Here is a 19,567-nt window from a genome sequence, read left to right as displayed (position 1 = left end):
GAACGCTTTTACACTATTGGTGAGAGTATAAATTAGCTCAACCATTGTGGAAGACAGTGTCGTGATTCCTCAAGAATCTAGAACTAGAAATAGCATTTGACCCAGCAATCCCATTACTTGATATATACCCAGAGGATTATAAATCATTCTACTATAAAGACACATGCACGCATATGTTTATTGTGTCACTATTCACAATAGCAAAGACTTTGAACCAACCCAAATGCCCATGTATGATAGACTAGAAAAAGAAAATGTGGCACATATACACCATGGAATACTATGCAGCCATAAAAAAGGATAAGTTCATGTCCTTTGCAGGGACATGGATGAAGCTGGAAACCATTATTCTCACAAGAACAGAAAACCAAACACCACATGTTCTCAGTCATAAGCGGGAGTTGAACAATGAGAACACATGAACACAGGGATGGGAACATCACACACCGGGGCCTCTAAGGGGGTAGGGGGGGCTAGGAGAGGGATAGCATTAGGAGAAATACCTAATGTAGATGACAGGTTAATGGGTGCAGTAAACCACCATGGCACGTGTATACCTATGAAACAAACCTGTACATTCTGCACATGTACCCCAAGACTTAAAGTATAATAATAATAATAATAATAATAAAAGAAAAATGAGGTGCCATATATTTCAAGTGAAAACTCTTTGCATTACTGTTAATAACTGCATCTGCTTAGAAGGGAATTAAAGGTATACTACTTAACCAATAGAAGTTGCTCAGACTCAGGGTGGTTTTACGTCTGTGAGTTTACTACATTCAAGATTGACTTTTCAGCTATGCAGGTACAGATTTATCAAAATACCAAGCATAGATCTTTTTCTTAAGAGAAGACTTGAAATAACTCAAGTTCATAAAACTGACCATAAAACCTTCCCCTATGCTAGAAACAAATCACAATCAGAAAGCTGCCTAGTGAGCAAGGAATTTGAACAAACAGAGTTAGATTAGATAAATGTTTAATGGAACTCCTTCATTAAACAACATTTCATTAAACATCTGTTATGTTTCAGGCTTATTCTACATACTGAGAATACAGCAGTGAACAAAACAAATGAGGTTTTTTCTCTTTTAGAGCTTATATTTTATAGTAGGGGAAAAAGATAATTAACAAGAAGTTTTGTCTGTTTTATTTACTGATATATCCCCAGCACTCAGAGTGCTACCTGGCATATGTTAGGTATTTGATGGTATTTGTTCACTGAATGAATAGTGAGTGATAAAAACATTAACATAATTTCAAAGTGTTTTATGCACTAAGAAGAAAAAATTGAGTAGTGACATTATACAGTAAGGTTGGTAGGAGAGAAGATAGCTAATTTATATTGGGTGGTATGGTAGATTAAATAATTACTGAGCAATTATTTAGCCATTCTTTTTCCTCACCTCTGTGGGATAAATAGGCTTTCTCACCCATTGATGTTGAGCTTGACTGTGTGACATGCTTTGGCTTCATGGTATATGGAATGTACGTCCCTGCTTCTTGACCTTGAACTTGACCATATAACTTGCTTTGTAGATATCAGCAGATAAGGCACAATCAGAAGCTTGCAATGTTTACCTGTTTGGACTTTCTCTCTTGCACTCTGCTACTGACATGAGAAGAACATGCCTTGTTCACATCATCACAGTTTCCTTTTGAGTTTTGGAAACTCTGTTCAAGTGGCTTAATTTCTTTCGCTAAATTCAAGGGCTTTCATTTTTGAATGTGTATGCTATTTTCAATAATCTCTACTGATGTGTGAGTCATGAATATAAAAGGAGTGAATGAACCACACTGCACACTGGTGGAAGAAGTGAAAGAGATTCTTACTAACTATGATTATATAATGATGCAGAAAGGTATATGTAAAGCTGTTCTTGTTGTTCTTAACAGGATTGTTAAGTAACTTAACCAGTAAAACCAACTAAGAGCAGAAGGAGAGGGCATGTTTGTTTAGCTCCATGGCTAAGTTCCACCCCAGACAAGATATTTTTATTTTCAACACATGATACATAAGAAAAGGAAAATGTGAACCACAGGAATGGAGTAAATATTGAGGACAAAAGCAAAGTGTTGAATATATTATAGTCACACTAAAGCTTAAATGAATAAGTACTCTAAACGACAAAGGAAAAACTAAGCCATAAAGTTATTTTAAACGTCAAATATCCCCACAGATGAATAAAAAGTATACATTTAAATTTTTGTAAAATGGCAAAGAAGATATGATTAATATGCTCCTAGTACAAGGTATTAATCACAGTATTCTGTGATACACAGCAAAATACTGTGATATACAGCAAAAATTAATAAAAAACCATAGTGAAAAGAATAGTGGGACTATTTTATGACTCAATCTCAATGTACACTGCTGGATATAGGGCTTATCTTGGAATATTTTACTTCAAATCAAATGTTCATAAAATCATCCCCACATTGGGAAAAAAGTCATCTGGAAAAGACTCAAATAGGTTGGTAGAATCTAACTTTGCAATTTAGTAGTATAATGTCCTGAGCCACAACCTTCTCTAACAACCAGAAAATCAAACATATGTTAAGAACCCGTGAAAACAGATACCAGAAAACCTGTATACTTATTACAAAGTTAAGATGGAAATTTCTCCTTGTTCAAGCTTAACATATGTGACTTAATTTGATAAACAGTACTCTGCTGTCTAGTTTCTCATTGTTTTCTTCAGTTTTATACTAACAATCAGAGTTGAAAAATAGCAGAGGCCATGGATAACAGGTTCAATAGCAAGAAAACGGGGAGGAGGAGAGAAGAAACAGATTAATTGATTACAGGGACAATAAAAACAGAGAACAGATGATGCCAAGGACTCAAGAAACAACGGAAATCTAATCTAGATGAATTTAGTAGAAAGAAATTTAAGCTCTTTTTTTAGTAAAGTTTGTGGCCATCATTCTATGAAAAAAGTACTATTACTAACATATATGAAATATCCCTGAGTAATCAGGGGAAACACTGTTGATTAACACAATCATAAGTTTAATCACTAAAATTTACAAAAAACCCTACATACATATACACACACACATATATACACACATATATACATATATTTGAATATATACCCTATATATACCTATATATGTGTATGTATACGCTATATATACATATATACACACACACCTTAAGAACTATTTTTAGTACAACTACATAGAACCCAAAACCTAATCTATCCAAAGTATCGCATATCCTCTGAACAGTGTTGTATAACTTAGGCATTAACTGTAGAAAATCTCAGATTACTTGAAAAAGAATGATATTATGGTGGCCAAGTTGCAAACTTTCTACAAGATGATGAACCTAGCAATTGCTAATGTTCTGTTCTAGTAAGAATGAAACCCACCTAGTTTAACTTCAAAGGATCAGTTTTAGAATTAGCCAAAAGACTAAAAAGCTGGAAAAATATTTCTTCAGTAACCATAGCAACTTGGGAGAAATTACGAAAGAATGTAGTGGCCATTTGTAATGTTTTCTGATTTTTGATATCCTCCCTATGTTTAAAAAATTTCCAGCCTTATGAGGTATGATTCCCCTACATAAAACCCAGAAAACTCAATTATCTAGCCTGCTCTGCTCCTAAGGCTCCACTAACCGGAATCAAATGTGCAAGACTTATTCATAAATGAGGAATTAGAGGTCTCTGTATAGCATCTATTTTGCTCGTGAGGATGATAATAGAAGTATCCAAATTTGGGAGATGGAAATGATTGAACTATACAATAGTTTTTCCTAGTGCTTGATAGGAATGTGCAGCAAAGAGTGGTTTATCTTTAGCCAGTTTTGCAGTGTAGTTTTTGCTATTGTTCATGGAAGCTTAACCTTGGTTTTCCAGCCCTCTAACAACTTGGTTGCTTACCTAATATCCTTGTAATAAACTCCTCTGCTGCTTAGCCAGATGAAAGCAGCTTCTGTTATTTAAAAGAAGAACCCTGGTTGATAATATAAATTGGTTCTAGAAGTGGTTGAAGACAATATAATCTCAGGAAAATCAGAAAGATTTTAGTTACCTGGTTCTGTAAGGGTTGATGGCTGTAAAAATCCAGCTGGTATTCTTTAAAAAATGTAAAATGTAAAAAATGTAAAATGTAAAAATGTAAAATCTGGTAGTTCATAGCGTGCCATAGCAAAGTAACAAATAATTAACTACAGCTACTTGAAATAAAGTGACCACTGAAGGCAAGACTTTCAGTGGCCCAACATTTGGATTCTTCTATTACCAGATCCAGGGGCTATGGACATGGAAAAATATGAAGACCATGAAGAGTTCAAAAACAAAATTAGTTTCACACACACTAATTTCACACAACAGCTTAAAAAAGATAATTAAAGTCTTGTGATGCTAAATTCTCAATTCAAGCAATAATCAAGGCCACCATTTACTCCGTAACATTGCTCCTTGAAAGGTAAAAGTCAGTGTCTGTGAACAACAGTGTCTGTCTTCTGTAGGCTACGAATGCTGGTGGGTTACATGGCTTTCAATGTTATGGGACGCTGAGGTAGCAAAACTCAAGTAGACACACCTAATTATAAGAAGCAGGAGGAAATGGTAATCAGAATGCTCTGACCTACAGGGACATTAGCTTTGGGTACTTGATCAGATGAACCATATGAACAAAACTGATAGGCATCCCAAAAAGTCCAACTTAAAATTATAAAAATATCCAAACTTAATGAACAAAGGCCTGACATGAGCTACTACAACAAAAATTTGTAATGTCTTCTCCAATGTCCAGTCCTGAGTCAATTCACATGCCCAGAGTTTTTTGAGTGAAGAGGAGATTGCACATCCTTGAAAATGTCTATTGCAATACTATCACAGGTAAGAGACTGTAAATCTTCAGTTTGGCCTTCCTCATCTAGGTAGCTCCACTGGAGAAAGGGAAATATCAGGTCTTTTGTGTACCAGTGTATCATAACTCTGAACCAAGAAAAACTGAAGACCTAGAATACCGCCTTGTACTACTGGTCAGAATGGATGTTATCAGAATCAAATGGTGAATGAAGTTTCCATCTGAATTTGTCTCATACCTAGCCCAATTGGGCCTTACACACATAACATAGTTATCTCCAGAGTATGCAGTAGACATTGGAGGAGAGTGATTTATAAGAGACTTAATCAGATAGTGATTTCAAATGCAGCTGCTGTTATAGATGTGAATTTAAAAATGTACATCTAGAGCTCTTAGGACCAGGTATACAACTATTAATCTGGCAAATGCTTTTTCTCTGTATCTCAATACACAGAGAACAACTATAACAGCTGTATTTATATGACAGGTACAATAGTAAACCATTTCATCTCAGGGTTATATAAATTATTTGGCTCTGTACCACAATATATTTCACAAAGATCATTAGTGTCTCACCATCATATATGACAACTACATTGATGACATATGTGTCCAGAACCTAGAAACCAGGAAGTAATAACTACTCAAGAATCTTTGGCGAAGTATACCTATGAATTCGGTAAGGTGGAAGATATAGCACATGAAAATGTAAGAACTATACTTCTGTAAAATTTCCGGAGGTCCAGTGATCTTGCGTATACCAGGATAGACTTTACAAAGTTAAAGGCAACTTCCTGCATGTTGCACCTCCTACTACTAAGAAAAAGAGGCACATTGTTAGGCGGAACTTTGTGGTATTATACATTGGTTTGAGAGTCCTGCTTTGACCTATTTATGAAGTGACCTGAAAGCCTCCAGTTGTGAGTGGGACCCAGAAAAAAGGAGGCTTCCTTGCTAGTCCAGACTATAGCGCATCTACCTGGCCCTAATTAATGAGCAATAGATTCAATGGGTGTTAGAAGTTTATTGAGATGCTATGCGGAGCTTGTGGCAAGTTCTAATAGAGGAATCCCAGTAGAAATCTCTAAGGTTTTGGAACAAAGTCATCAGACAGGAAAATCTTATCCCTTTGAAAAGCAGCACTTAGCTCATTCCTAAGTGTTATTCAACATTGTATATTTGACTGTGAAAAAACAAATGTGACCTGATCTGCCCAAAATGAACTTGTTTTAGCTGATCCACCAATCTATTAAATCGGGCATGCTCAAGTAGAAAGCCATATCAAATGACTCTCATATACATGGACAAAGATTCAAGATGATTATGACAGCAGAAGTTGAATGATCAGACCACTCATGCTCTCAGCAATACTTGTCTTGTGGTTGGGTGCCACAAAATATTTCAGGTCATCCTCTCTGTAGACAATGAGTGAGCATATTTTTGTTTTTATAAGTGATAGCTTGATTTATAAGTGATAGTTTCTATTATTATTTTAGTTGATATTACTGTTACTATAAGTAAGTATGGAAGAAGAATGTATTTTGAAAGTTAGGTTTAAATATTGGCAATGGCTATATATTGATGTTAGACAGCCAGGTAGTGTATGTTTATTATGTTTTCTTGTTTTAGTACTTTTTGAAAATCTTTACATGTTGGGGCATATTCCATGCATATAAGTCCTGCCCCTCTAAAGTACAATCCACAAACAGTATTTTCTTAGCTGCTTTTGTGTTCACTGCACACATATAGGCATGTGACCAAAGTTCTACTTTTCTTCCCAGTTTATCTGGGTCTTATTGAAAAGGCACAAGTTAGATGGAGCCTGTAAAAACAGAGAGGTATACTAAATTCCTGTTAGTGGAAAAACTAAAAATTCCTAAATATTATATGACAAAGAATGTGTAAATTATTCAATTGGTCTTAAAAATTTACCAAGGAAGATCCTACAATCTCACCGTATAGTTTGTAGTCAAACAGAACCAAGTTAAAATCTTGACCCTCTTACTGATCTTGGGGAGTTATCTAATATCACTGACTCTCAATTTTCCTTACCTGTAAAATGAGGTCTTATTTTAGGGTTGTTGTGAGGATTGAGACAGTAAATATAAAGCACCCACTATTGTATCTTGGACAAACTTGGGACCCAATAAATGGTGTTTTTTTATATTTTTTTCTAATATAGAACATTTTACTTAATTTTACTTAACTTAAATTTCCATTAAGTTGAGTATGCATGCATACTCAACTTAATTGGTATTTATTTAGTTTTAAGGTGATACTGTAGTACTGTTTTCTGGGAGTCTATATTGCTGAGTTTTTACAGCAAACAACTCTTTCTTAGTTGAACATGTTCACATCTTTGAAACTCTTCTTCAAGGTTATATCTTTAATAGTTCACTCTGAACAATGATTTCCATGAAACTGTCATCATCTTTTCCTACATAAGAAACAAAAACAACATAGTTTTACAGTTAAAGCATATAATAAAATATAGTGGTGACATGTGGGCTCACTGTTTTCTTGGCCAGTCCTTTTCCATATTACTGAGTACCTCCAGCCCTTCTAGTTCTCTTAGCTGTTCATGTTACAGCTGTAACTCTTCACTGGTTCTAACTACTGTGGGCTTTAATGATTTTCTTCAGATATTGGCTTCATCCTAGATAGTAAAGCGAAATGGCTAGTATACAGGAAGTTGACAAGGGCCATTGGTGTGATATAGTAGAAAAAGACCTGGATCAAGTCTTAGCTATATGCCATTATTAGATGTAATCTCAGAAACGTTATCTCTATCATCTGGATTTTCTGGTTTACAAAATAATAATAAACATGCAAGTGATTATAAATTGTAAGAGTCAAATAACATATAAAAAACTTTATAAATTTTAGTTGCTAAACAAATATATATCATTATTAAGAATACTAGGATATAGGCTCTCTTTATTGGTTATTTTATTTGACCTTGTAGCCTAAGCACAGTGCTCCAACTATTAAAGGTATTCATAATATTTCTTTATAGAATGAAAAAAAAATTTATACTGAAGCTTCTCCATACATAGCTTAAGATGGGATAGTGAAAAGTATACACAGATGCACACTGTGTAAATATATAGATATATATAGACAGATTAAGATGCAGGCAATTTGTAATAACACTTCATTCTCCATTTCCTTCTAAACAGTTTAATAGTATGGACTGGAGTGAGAACAGTGAAGGCAATGGTGGGCCCTTAATAAACAGCTCACAAATAAAGGTCCTTCAAACACACACACACATACACACTTTCATATATACACACACACATACATACACCTACACGTTCACACACACACACACGCACACACAGACATTTTTAACTTCTAAGGGTGGCTGAAGGGCTTTATCAATATAATAAACCAAAAAAAATTCCCTCCATGTCTGTTGCCCCCAATAATCTGAGCTTTATGAGCCCAGATATTCTAGGATTGCATCTAAAAGGTATATCAAGAATCTAGAAAATAGACTTATTTACAAAAATTTATATATATACATTTGCTTATTCTTTTAAGAAACCAAATCCTTTGGCTTCTCACAGACTATTTTTCCTCTTTTTATTATATAGTCTAGTCTACATTTTAGTTTTCATTTGACAGAAACCAGAAGTCCAAGCTGATCATCATAGTCTTAAGTGATCTTCCAGAATTTTGTTGTCAATTATTGTCAGCATAATGCATTTGGTCTTTATTCAAGCACTGTCATGTGCCAGTGGTGTCTATTATTGCTTCAAGCTATTATTTTGACCTCATGTAATTCCTTAAGGAGTACGTTCTTGTACTTTCCTTCCAAAATAAGGCTTTAAGCTTTAAAAGACATGGTGCTTCTGGTCTCGCACAGCTTTTTTGATCTACCTCCTGGGTTCAAGTGATTCTCCTGCATCAGTGAATACATGTTTTTTAAAGTTAAATCATTTTACCAACGAATAAAGTTAGCTGCCATTATAGTAATTCAAGAAGTGATTATTTAGATGAACAATTTTGAGTCATTACGTAAAAACAGAGATAAACATTTTCATATACTAGATGCCTCCAAAGTCTTTATGCTCACTGTACCTTGATTAGAATCCATCCAAAAACCAATGAAAAATACCTCATTAACTACTACACCAAACTAGTTTTTACGTGTACATGCATAAATTTACATTTTGATTTTAAGTTAAACCATATTTTATATTCCTTGCTACAGGAATAATGGGATATAATCTAAGCATTGGGCTTTATCTTTAACATCATCTCAATTACCACAGTTGAAATGGAAATAACGAATAGGGTTGTCTCACCAACGTGTGTGATTGTCCACACATCAGTAAGCTTTTTCAAGATTGTTCTTATGCAAGTGAGAACAGCAAAACAAGAGAGATCATCAAGAAGACTGATAAAATATAAAGTGGGAGATAGCAATAAATTTGGTTTTAAAGTATAATTTGTGAAATAAGCTGTTAAAGAGTTTAAGATAGAAAAATAGTGAATAAGTTTTAAAATCATAATTATATTACGCTTAAACAACTATAAAACCTTTAAAATCTGTTTACTTCATTGGCTTCACTAACCTCTCTTTCAAATCAAATTTCCTATGCTTTTAATTTAAGGAGAAGGATAAATTCGTGACCTAGTTGAAACATCATTTGGCAAGATGGTTAGTACTGGCTATTTTTCTAAATCCAAATATTTTTCCATTTGTTTATTGTCCCACCTGAAATGGATACAATTATACAACTTTGGAAGGTAAACTTCTACTGATTTAAATTACAATATAGCTTATGCAGAGAAGGCTAAATTCCCGTTGGCATCAAAAAATGAGGTACACCTGAAAACAGGCAACAATGAATGTGAGGGTATAGTATGATTTCTAATATGTGTTGGTTACATAAAAGCATTTTCAAATATGAGACCCAAATGAAAAGTTACAAGGGCAGATGTTTTAGACCACAGATGTTGAATTGTTAATGAGCTACTTCTTGCACATACAACTACACAGCCTCCTCCAGATTGGATAGAAGAGTAATTAGGATGAGAATGGGGCAGGAGGCTAGGGAATGCCAGGAAAGTGACATTTTTCTACACTAATGTATAAATGCCACATAATGTAACTACTATGATGCAACTGATTTATATCAAGAATTAAAAACCTCTCAAGAGGTTTATCAACTGTCAAGGAAAACGTTACTCATAGTCTTAACAGAAATTTAGGACTTTAAAAGTCATTAGAGGTCAGCTAGTCAGATTTCCATATTTCTAAGAAGAGAAAGTAAGGGACCATGAGATATTAAATAACTTATATTGAAATAATCGTTTATTCAATTAACTGTGTAACTGGTCAGAAAATAAGGGAAGTTCATTTTGTCTAAATATTATCTTTTAATAGTTGGAGATGCAAACGCCCAAGAATATTGCAGCAAAACTGGATTAAAAGAGCCCTTTTATATTTAAAAAATTCTGACAATGCCTTGACCACAAAACCTTTGAAGTAAAGAAAATTGCTTCTTACTCTTCTCTAAAAACCTAAATTAAAAGGATATTCTAAAGTGAAGGTTATTTTCCTGGAGGTGATTTAGAAAACACAGGCAATAATTTTGTTTCTTAAGAGGAAAAATAATATTTTATTACATTTGGATGAGATTTTATTTTTTAGGAATCACTGCTTGGCTGTGAGTAGTTGTTGCTTGCTGAATGTTATTCACACTTCCTTCCTCATAGCAAACTCATGTGTAACAGTCTTAACTTGTGGGATGGGTTGGAACTCTTCGTTCTAATGCAAGGGCTGTCAGTCGTTATAAACCACAAATTGTTCCTCCCTAGGGAAGTGTCAGGGATGTATTCTTTACCATCTCATTTTTCTGCCATCTCCATTTATAAAATAAAGTTTATGGCACTAATGATCAGATACGATGTATTATAATACCTTACCTGGCAATTAATACATAGAGAGAAATCTTCTCCAGAATAGCACCTAAGAGACTTCAATTGTCTAGTTACCCTGAGGCATAATAAGCGAATAAAAATTTTAAAGGGCTGAAAGGAAGAAACTTTCCTTGCAAGATAATTTTGATGATTTAGGATGGGAGTTGATAAAGATTCTTCTTTAAAGAACCAGATAGTAAATATTTGGGGTTATATGTCCTGATGGTCTCTCTTAACTACTCAACTCTGCTATTGAAGCATGACATCAGTTAGTGGACAATACAAAAATGAATGGATATGAATGTGTGTTTCAATTAAACTTTATTTACAAAAGCAGGCAGCAGGCTGGATTTGACCCATGAGTTGTAGTTTGCAACTTCTATTACAGAATTTATAGTGATTGAAGAGAGTCTGAAACCAAAATTTTAATTTTAATAAAATATGATATGGTCCTTCAATGCAAATCACTGTACTAGCAGGTACCTTGCTGATCCACAGAAAGATTAAATATATTTTTAAACCTTTTTAGGTTTTCCTGTTTGCCTTTTCTTCTCTATTATATAAGTTATATTGGAAATGTCTAAATCCATTAAAAATTAGATAATTTCTGCCAAGTTTGATGGAAAATTTATGAGTGTTGAGGCCACAGATTATCTTTTTGATTCCACAGTAAAGTCAAAAATTCAATGTAATGATCTTTTTTTTTTCCTCGGGGTTAGCATGAGAGATTTTTCAGAGAAATTTCTAAAACGATTATGAGGTAGAATTCTTATAAGAAAGGCATTTTTATCACTAAAACTAATTCATCATTGATTTAAATTATTTTTCTGGTTGATCATTTTAAAAGCTCTCCTTATTTGGATATTTTCATTCCATAGTAATTTTTGGTTATGATTATGACTCGGACTAATATTACAAGAACTATGTAATATTATCTGACTTAGTAAATAATTTAGGATGTAATTTGAATGTAAATTATACTTTACTTAATTAGTACATGTACAGGTATCCCCTTTGTCCTAAGATGTTTAGACCAAATACTAGGTTATTTATAAAGTTTAGTGAAATCTCTATTGATTTGACACACAAAAATTGGCAAATAGCATTTAAAATTAAAATTTTCTCAGTAGAATTCTAACTTTAATTCTAGTATAATTCTGAGTATAATTTTACTAAACAGGAATGAATAACTTATTAAATACTTATTAATTTCAGAGACACAGAAAGAGCTATGTAACCTTATATAGCAATTTATAAATCCACTGTGTTTATATTGTTAGATAATCCATGTTTTTTGAAAAATTAAGCATTTTGAAGTTTTCATTCTGTGTTTTTCTGTCTTTTAAAAGTACAAGACTAAAAAAAAGACGTACTGGAAAAGTCTTCATTTCAAACTTTTAGTGAATTTTGTAAAAGTACGATGATGCCTAATGAAAGACTATTAGGACAAAAGACATAAAAGGTAGGACCTAATACAACAGTAGACTTCTTCCTTCAAAGAGATTTTCAAAAACTTCAAGAACAGAATTTCACAGACTGAAATTCAAGCTCAGTTGGAAACAAGGTCTATCGGGCTTTTAAGTTGTCTAATGTTGAAAATCTCAAGTTGACTCTCTAGTTAAAAAAAAAAAAAAAAAAGTCCTGGAGAAGGGAAAGGAAAATTTTTGTTCTGGAAATGTGTTCTTCTCTGATGTAAATAGAAATCCATCTTCCAAAGGAAGAAGTAGATGTGAGTTGCCCTAACTTAGTCTTTTGGAAAACAGACAAGAAGATTATGAATTTACTAAAATACTTTTGTTTTTCCTAAGTATTAGTTTATAAACTCTGAGATACCTTTTTTGTCTATGAAAATATTCCAAACCCCAAGATATTCACAAAACTTCACTCAAAACACTGAAATACATTTTTGGAAAAGAAGAATATAGAGAATCTCAATTTTTAAAAATTTACGTAAGAGGTCTAGTAATTAGTTGGTGCTTTCATTTCAGATCATTTATTGACTTTTTTTTTTTATAGCTTTTCTGTTTGGAAAGATACAAACATTCAAATATTAAAAATATGCCACAGTATGTGTTATTAATGAAACTTTAAAATCCCAAAGTGTAAGTAATAAATTTCCTACAAGTATACCGATTAAATCAGTTTTAATATTCTGTAACAGAAGTGAAATAAAATTTTAGAATTCATACTGTAAACTTCAGAGGAAGTAGAACACCAAACACTATTCTGAAGAGCACATTTTTAAATTAGCAACAATAATGCTGCTAGTTGTTTCAATTTTCTGTAAATAACATGGTAAAGATGATAATTAGCATAACACATATATTATTGAGTCCTTACTATAGCTGCTATTTTATTATATGTATTAACTCATAACAACTCTGTAAGGTAAGTCTTAAATTTATTCTCCTTAATATATAAGGAAACAAGCAAAGAGAAGTAGAACTTCAGTGCAAATGAAACCTAATGTCATGGTTTCTTTGCTGTTATTTTAATAATGTCTCTGCATGTGGTAACTGATTTACTGACTAATACAAGTGAATATTAGGCCTTTAGTATGATTTGCAAGACCACACAGACTAAATGCCTGAATTCATTGTCAGCTCTTTTCAAAGTTAATTTGCTTCATGGGGGGACCAGATATCTCTTAAAAAGGCATTTCTTATTCTTATTATAGGCACTTCTTATGGTAACCACGTAACTCCCTTTGACAAAAAAGTAACATTATCTTTAAAATTCTTTTCTTTCAAGAAAAATCTTCCATCTCAACCGAAGAAATGTTAGTCTAAAATAATCTTATGAATGAGTTTGCTTTGTTATATAATTTCTCATTCAGATTTAGAACTCAAATAAGGATTGGTACTAATAAGGATTGATATACTATTAAGACAAGACACTAAAAATGTGGAAACAACTAAATATCCATTGACAGATGAATGGATAAAAAATGTGGCATATATGTACAACAAAATACCATACAGCTTTAAAAATGAAAAAAATTCTGCAACCCTTTGATTCAATATGGAACAGTATGGATGATCCTTGAGGGCATTATGCTAAGTGAAATAAGCCAGTCACAGAAAGACACATACCGCATGGTTCCACTTATATACAGTATCTAAACTAGTCATATTCATAGAATCAGAGTGGAGCGGTGGATACCAGGGGATTGGGTTAGAGAGAAACAGGAAATACCCAAACAACAGCATAAAGTTTCGGTCAAGCAAGATGAATAAGTTCTAAAGCTCTGCTGTACAACACTGTACATCAATAGTCAATGATAAAATATTATAGACTTAAAATTTGAAAAGGAAGATCTCATGGTAAGTGTTCCTACTAAGATAAAATAAATAATTTAAAAAAGAGATGATAAAAAAGGATATACCCACAAGAAGTCTTGAATTTATTTGATACTTAAGTTCTTTCACAATTGCAATCCCTGTATGCATATAAATGTACCTGTAATTCCTTTGCTGAACGATTACTTTTGAATAATATTATTTAAAATAAACTCTTTGTGGGTACATATGGAAATAGGAGTTTTCTGAGCACATAATACTCCTTGAAAAGTCAACTGACTCTTTGGCTCAGAATTTACTGTTTAGAAGGTTAGACATCTATCAGGAATTTGAGTGAAAATGCTTTTAAAAACACTCTGAGGTAAACTGTACAAAGATTTAATCCCACATAAAATGTTTCTGTGAATGGTTAATTTATCTGGAAAGACAGCAAGTTTTTACTCTGGTGACAAATTCTCCTTTGTTGAAACCTAATTGTAGCCATCAGGAGGTGGGGATTTTCTTTGTATCATACCAAATTTGACTTCAAGTTAAGAGCATTGGATGGCTGGGCATGGTGGCTCATGCCTGTATTCCCTGCAGTTTGGGAGGCTGAGGTGGGTGGATCACTTGAGGTCAGGAGTTCAAGACCAGCCTGGACAACATGGTGAAACCCCATCTCTACTAAAAATAAAAAATAAAAAAAATTAGCTGGGCATGGTGGCAGCTGCCTGTGATTTCAGCTACTCAGGAGGCTGGGGCAGAAGAATTGCTTGAATCTGGGAGGCAGAGGTTGCAGTGAGCGGAGACTGCGCCACTACACTCCAGCCTGGGTGACAGAGCAAGGCTCTGTCTCAAAAAAAAAAAAAAAAAAAGTATAGGACTAAAGTAGTGTCATGAGCTTTTAGTTCACTTCTTGAACTGCCAAATGCAGGATAATATCTTATCGTACGTTTTCTATTTATTTTGCCATTTTGACCACCAATTAAGTTTAGCTATGTGTCAAATTACCTCATACACACAGTTTATGTTTGTTTTGTTACATTATGTAATGCAATATATGTTTGCAATATATTATATATTTACACACAAATACTTAAATATATTTATATAATATATAACATACACTAAGCATATAAAGAAAACATCCTAAAACACTGCATGTGAAAAATTTTATTATATATTTTATTTTATATATATATTTATTACAGAGAATATTACAATAAACATCTAATTTTAAAGAGTTTCTTATTTTGTGTATTGCTTAGAGGACTGAAGATTTGTTGAAAAGACAACAAATCAAGTTAGATCCATTATCTTCAGCTACTGCTCAGAATAACATTAATAAAACCACATTGTATGAAAATGTTACTTGTTTCAAAGCTTAAATATGCATTCTAAACTCTTACAAGCATATTCTGAGTTTTGGTTTTGAAGTGGCACTATGGCAGAAGAGCCTGAATTTGCTAACTGTAATTATGTCCATTAGAACTACAGTGGTGTTAATACAGTCAGAAAGCTTAAAGGATGCATATACATGTCTATAAATAATATAAGAAATTAACAAATGTATGGCAAAAGATTCTAAAAATGTAGAACTGTCTATTATCTTTGTGAGTAAAGCTAAACTGGAAATGCTATAGGTTATTTCTAGGAGTCTACCAAGAAATTATTCACTGTTGCTTTTTGCTGACAGATGGGATTTATGTTTATAGACATGACTATCAGAATATATAATTATATCAGAAAATATCCTCAGATGAAGATTCATAAGTTAGATGACAGAGGACATTTTAAATATTTTACAATTTCATGGTATTGTATGGAAGTCACTGACTGAGTTTACTGAAGTACAAATTAAAACTCTTCAGGAGATACTTACCCTTTTCTGTTCTTTTATATACTCTATCAATTCATCTCTTGTTCTTTTCACTGCCTCTTCTACAGCCTTTTCACTTCGTTTCTGCTCTTCTATTATTGCTGCCTTAACAGTTTCCTGTTTGTGGGAGAAGGCAAAACAGTCAGGGAGGTAAGCACTATGACATATTTGTGTCCATTTTGTATAAGCTAAAAATCCTCTTCAGCGGGTTTCAGCTCATTCTATTCAAAGTGTACCTTTACACAGGAATAAGAACTTACAAAATCTTTTGGGATCTTTTAGAGATTTCACAGAACTCCCTTTCCCAAACTGAGTGAAAGGGAAAGGAATGGAATATGCCATTTATTGCAGGGAGTGCCTGACAGACTCCAATGGCTTCCTTACCAACCTTTCATTTGATGTTTACATGATTCATTGCCTTCCTGTATTTTGCACTATCCACATAAGACTTCCAACTTGTGTTTATTCTTCCAAGAACACTCTAATGCTCTAGCTGTTTTATTCACGTTTAATATTGCCATCATACAATAATCAAGTGTGGTCTGAGTGGTAAGATTTACAGCTAGTTTGGTCCTCTTGCCAGGTTAAGATGTTGTGAGCTGGACAACATAAGTAAGAGGTAAAAATTCCACCCAGTGTGCTAATATTTGAAATGAGAGATCCAGGGAGGGAAATGGTACTCTCCGTTTATTGAAATAGTAATCAGGTACTGAAGAGATTTCAGAATTGCAAATACAGAAAGAAAGCTAAAATTCCATAAAACTACAACACTTCTCAGGAAGTCATGATATTTTCTGCTATAATAGTGTATCATGAAATGGAATGAATGCCACGAAGCAAAATTTTTTCATTCCCATCTATAGGTACCAACCTTTTTTACTGGACATCAAGGCAATCAATTGGAAAATGGCTTGAGTTTCTCAGAATATTTGCTTCAGTTTTGATTCTTGGAGGTTCTGCTCTTTGTGGAGTGTATGTATGACTTAGTTTTCCCCAATTAATTTTAGATATTTATATGTAACTCAGAAAATATAAAATAATATAAAGGACTCTGTATTTGAAATCTATTTACTGTAAAAAATGGAGATGTGGAAATATATAAACACAAAGCAAGACACACATATATATACACTTGGATATAAAGAAGATGGGATAAAATGTACATACTATTTTCTAAACTCTAGCATTTTTTATTTAGAATATATCTTGGACATTTTCTTAAGACATTACATATTCTTCTATGAATATGATTTATATCATATTATAGGGCTACATAATAATTTATTTTACCAATTTTTAATCATGGGTATTTTGGTCATTTTAAATAAAATACAGCAGTGACAAACATCCACATATGTATCTTTGTGCTACATTGCAGTTACTTACTTTGAACCAATTCAAAAAGTGGAATCATTTTTGGCCAAAGGATTTAAACTCAATATATCTTTTGACATTTTGTACAAATTTCTTCTTATAAGCAGCTCATAAGAATGGCTATTTTCTTGCATCCTTGATAACATTTATTTTCATAGGTTTTTACAATCTTTGCCTACTTGGGGAGAATGATATCGAATTTTATCCCGTACTTTTAAAAGATTAGGTGAGTTGAGCATTTAATTTATAAAAATATTGGCAATACACACGTTTTCTCTTGTCATTTGCTTGATCTTATCGTCTACCACTTTAATATTGGTATACTTATTTTTTTTATTCCCTTCCTTATAAAATTAACTGAAAATTCTGAAAGTCTTTGATAAATTTCACTATTTTATTTTCAGTCACTGAGTACATTAAATGCTTGTTCCATTGATAGAGTACAAAGTTGTTTCCATAATTATTTCAAAAGATTAAAGTTGAAAAACTATAGCAATTTATAAAAGAAACACATGAGAATAAAACTATTTAGCATCTGCTATTATAATTCTTATTGACTTCACACTTGCAAATTTAGAATTTGAAGTTATTCAAATTTAGAAAGATAAAAATATTACATACTAAGCTCTCTGAAATAAAACACCTTAATAATTCTGTAGTGAAGAATATGAATATTCACATTATATGAGTAAATTAAAGGTATTAATAGCTTCACATTAGTTCAAGTCAGGTTTTGCTAACAGGTGAGTTATAAAAATCTTTAGTTTTCAGGGCTTTTGAAATTTTACAACTGCAGATAAAAAACTGTCATAAGAAGCATATTAGTAAATCTGACCAGGCCTGTATGATCAAAAGCAAAAAGCATCAATTTAAATAAATGGGCTATAACCAGAAAAACATGAAGAGTTAGTGAAAGTTATTCAGTTAACACTTTTGAGGGAGCTGAGTGTTTATATTATTAATACCTTCTCAGTTGAAATTTTTGAGGCTCTACAATTCCTTGTTTTTGAGCTGGCAAAGGACAATTTACAGTACAAAATTTCCCTTGGTTCTATCCTCCCCAGTTGGGAGTTAAGTGACAGTCAAGGTTGTGAAGCTCATCCTGAAAAACTGCTCATCTATAAATTATTTCTTTGAATGTTATACAAAAGTAAAGTTTAAGCCTTCCACTTTCTAATCAGGCCCAATTCTGAGTTAGTTAGAACTGATTAATACATTTTGTTTGCGTGTATGCAAGTGGTATGTGAATATCTGCCTGCATGTTTTGTTTGTTCCATAAATTAAATATATCATTCCTGGGAATCATGAGAAGTAATCTAAAATAAAACATAGCTTGCAAGGAATAAACAGTTGCCACCAATAAGTACATTCAAATAGGAAATTCTGAAAAGTATTTTCCAAAATATTTTGGTGATAACTGTCCGGAGCTGCGTGGCCCGGCCATAGCGATTATAACTGACGACTGATGCCTGAGCTCTATACATTTCCACTTTATGCCTCCTCCCTAGATTTACTTTCTTCCCTGTTCTGCTGTCTCATACGCCAGTACAAAATGGCCCTCTTCCTGGTTCTTCATCACCCATTTTCCCGCGCCCGGGAAAATGATCAACTTACAGTGCAGGCGCCATCCCGCGCCTGGGAAAATTACCAACCGACGGCGCAGGCGCAACATGACGTCCGACCGAAGAAACCGAGGCCTACTTGGCCACACCCACCGCAGGGCCACCATCATCGCCCTGGCCCAACCTCCGCCCCTGCCCGTCTATATAAGGCATTACACTGCCACCAATAAACGAGACTTGATCAGGATACTGTCTTGTCTCCATTTCTCGTGTCTCTTGTCCCCCCGAGTTCCCACTCCCTCTTCTAGGGCCTACATTGACGATCCCGCGGGACGGGACACGTGGCGCCTCAACGTGGAGCCTGGAAACGAGGGATTCCGTGAGGAAGAGGACGCGAAAGAACGGTCGACCTTCAAGGTGAAACTAAACTCCTCCGATCACCGCGGGAACCTGCCGCGTCAGAATCGAAGGTAAGTGACGCGTCCGAAATGGGACAAGAATTAAGTCAACATCAAATCTATGTAGGACAATTAAAAGAGGCTTTAAAGATACGAGGAGTAAAGGTTAAATGTAATGATTTGTTTAAATTTTTTGATTTTGTAAAAGACACTTGCCCTTGGTTCCCACAGGAAGCAACTATTGATATTAAAAGATGGCGTAGAGTAGGAGATTGTTTTCAAGATTATTATAATACTTTTGGGCCAGAAAAAATT

The 19,567-nt window shown here is 33.6% G+C and overlaps 1 protein-coding gene across 20 annotated transcripts in view; it reads right to left on the bottom strand.

Annotated features, from left to right (window-relative positions):
* CCDC91 (coiled-coil domain containing 91) overlaps positions 1-19,567 on the bottom strand; it is a 370,457-nt gene that overhangs the window by 44,133 nt on the left and 306,757 nt on the right. For all 20 annotated transcript variants that reach the window (XM_077953174.1, XM_077953168.1, XM_077953177.1 and 17 more), the window contains one exon: positions 15,922-16,035. In XM_077953174.1, the coding sequence (XP_077809300.1) occupies positions 15,922-16,035 (114 nt within the window). The remainder of the gene's footprint in view (positions 1-15,921; positions 16,036-19,567) is intronic.

Source organism: Macaca mulatta, chromosome 11, assembly GCF_049350105.2.
Source record: "Macaca mulatta isolate MMU2019108-1 chromosome 11, T2T-MMU8v2.0, whole genome shotgun sequence".
NCBI lineage: Eukaryota > Metazoa > Chordata > Mammalia > Primates > Cercopithecidae > Macaca > Macaca mulatta.
Note: the sequence above shows the minus strand (reverse complement) of the source record. Positions and strands in the feature narration are given on the sequence as shown.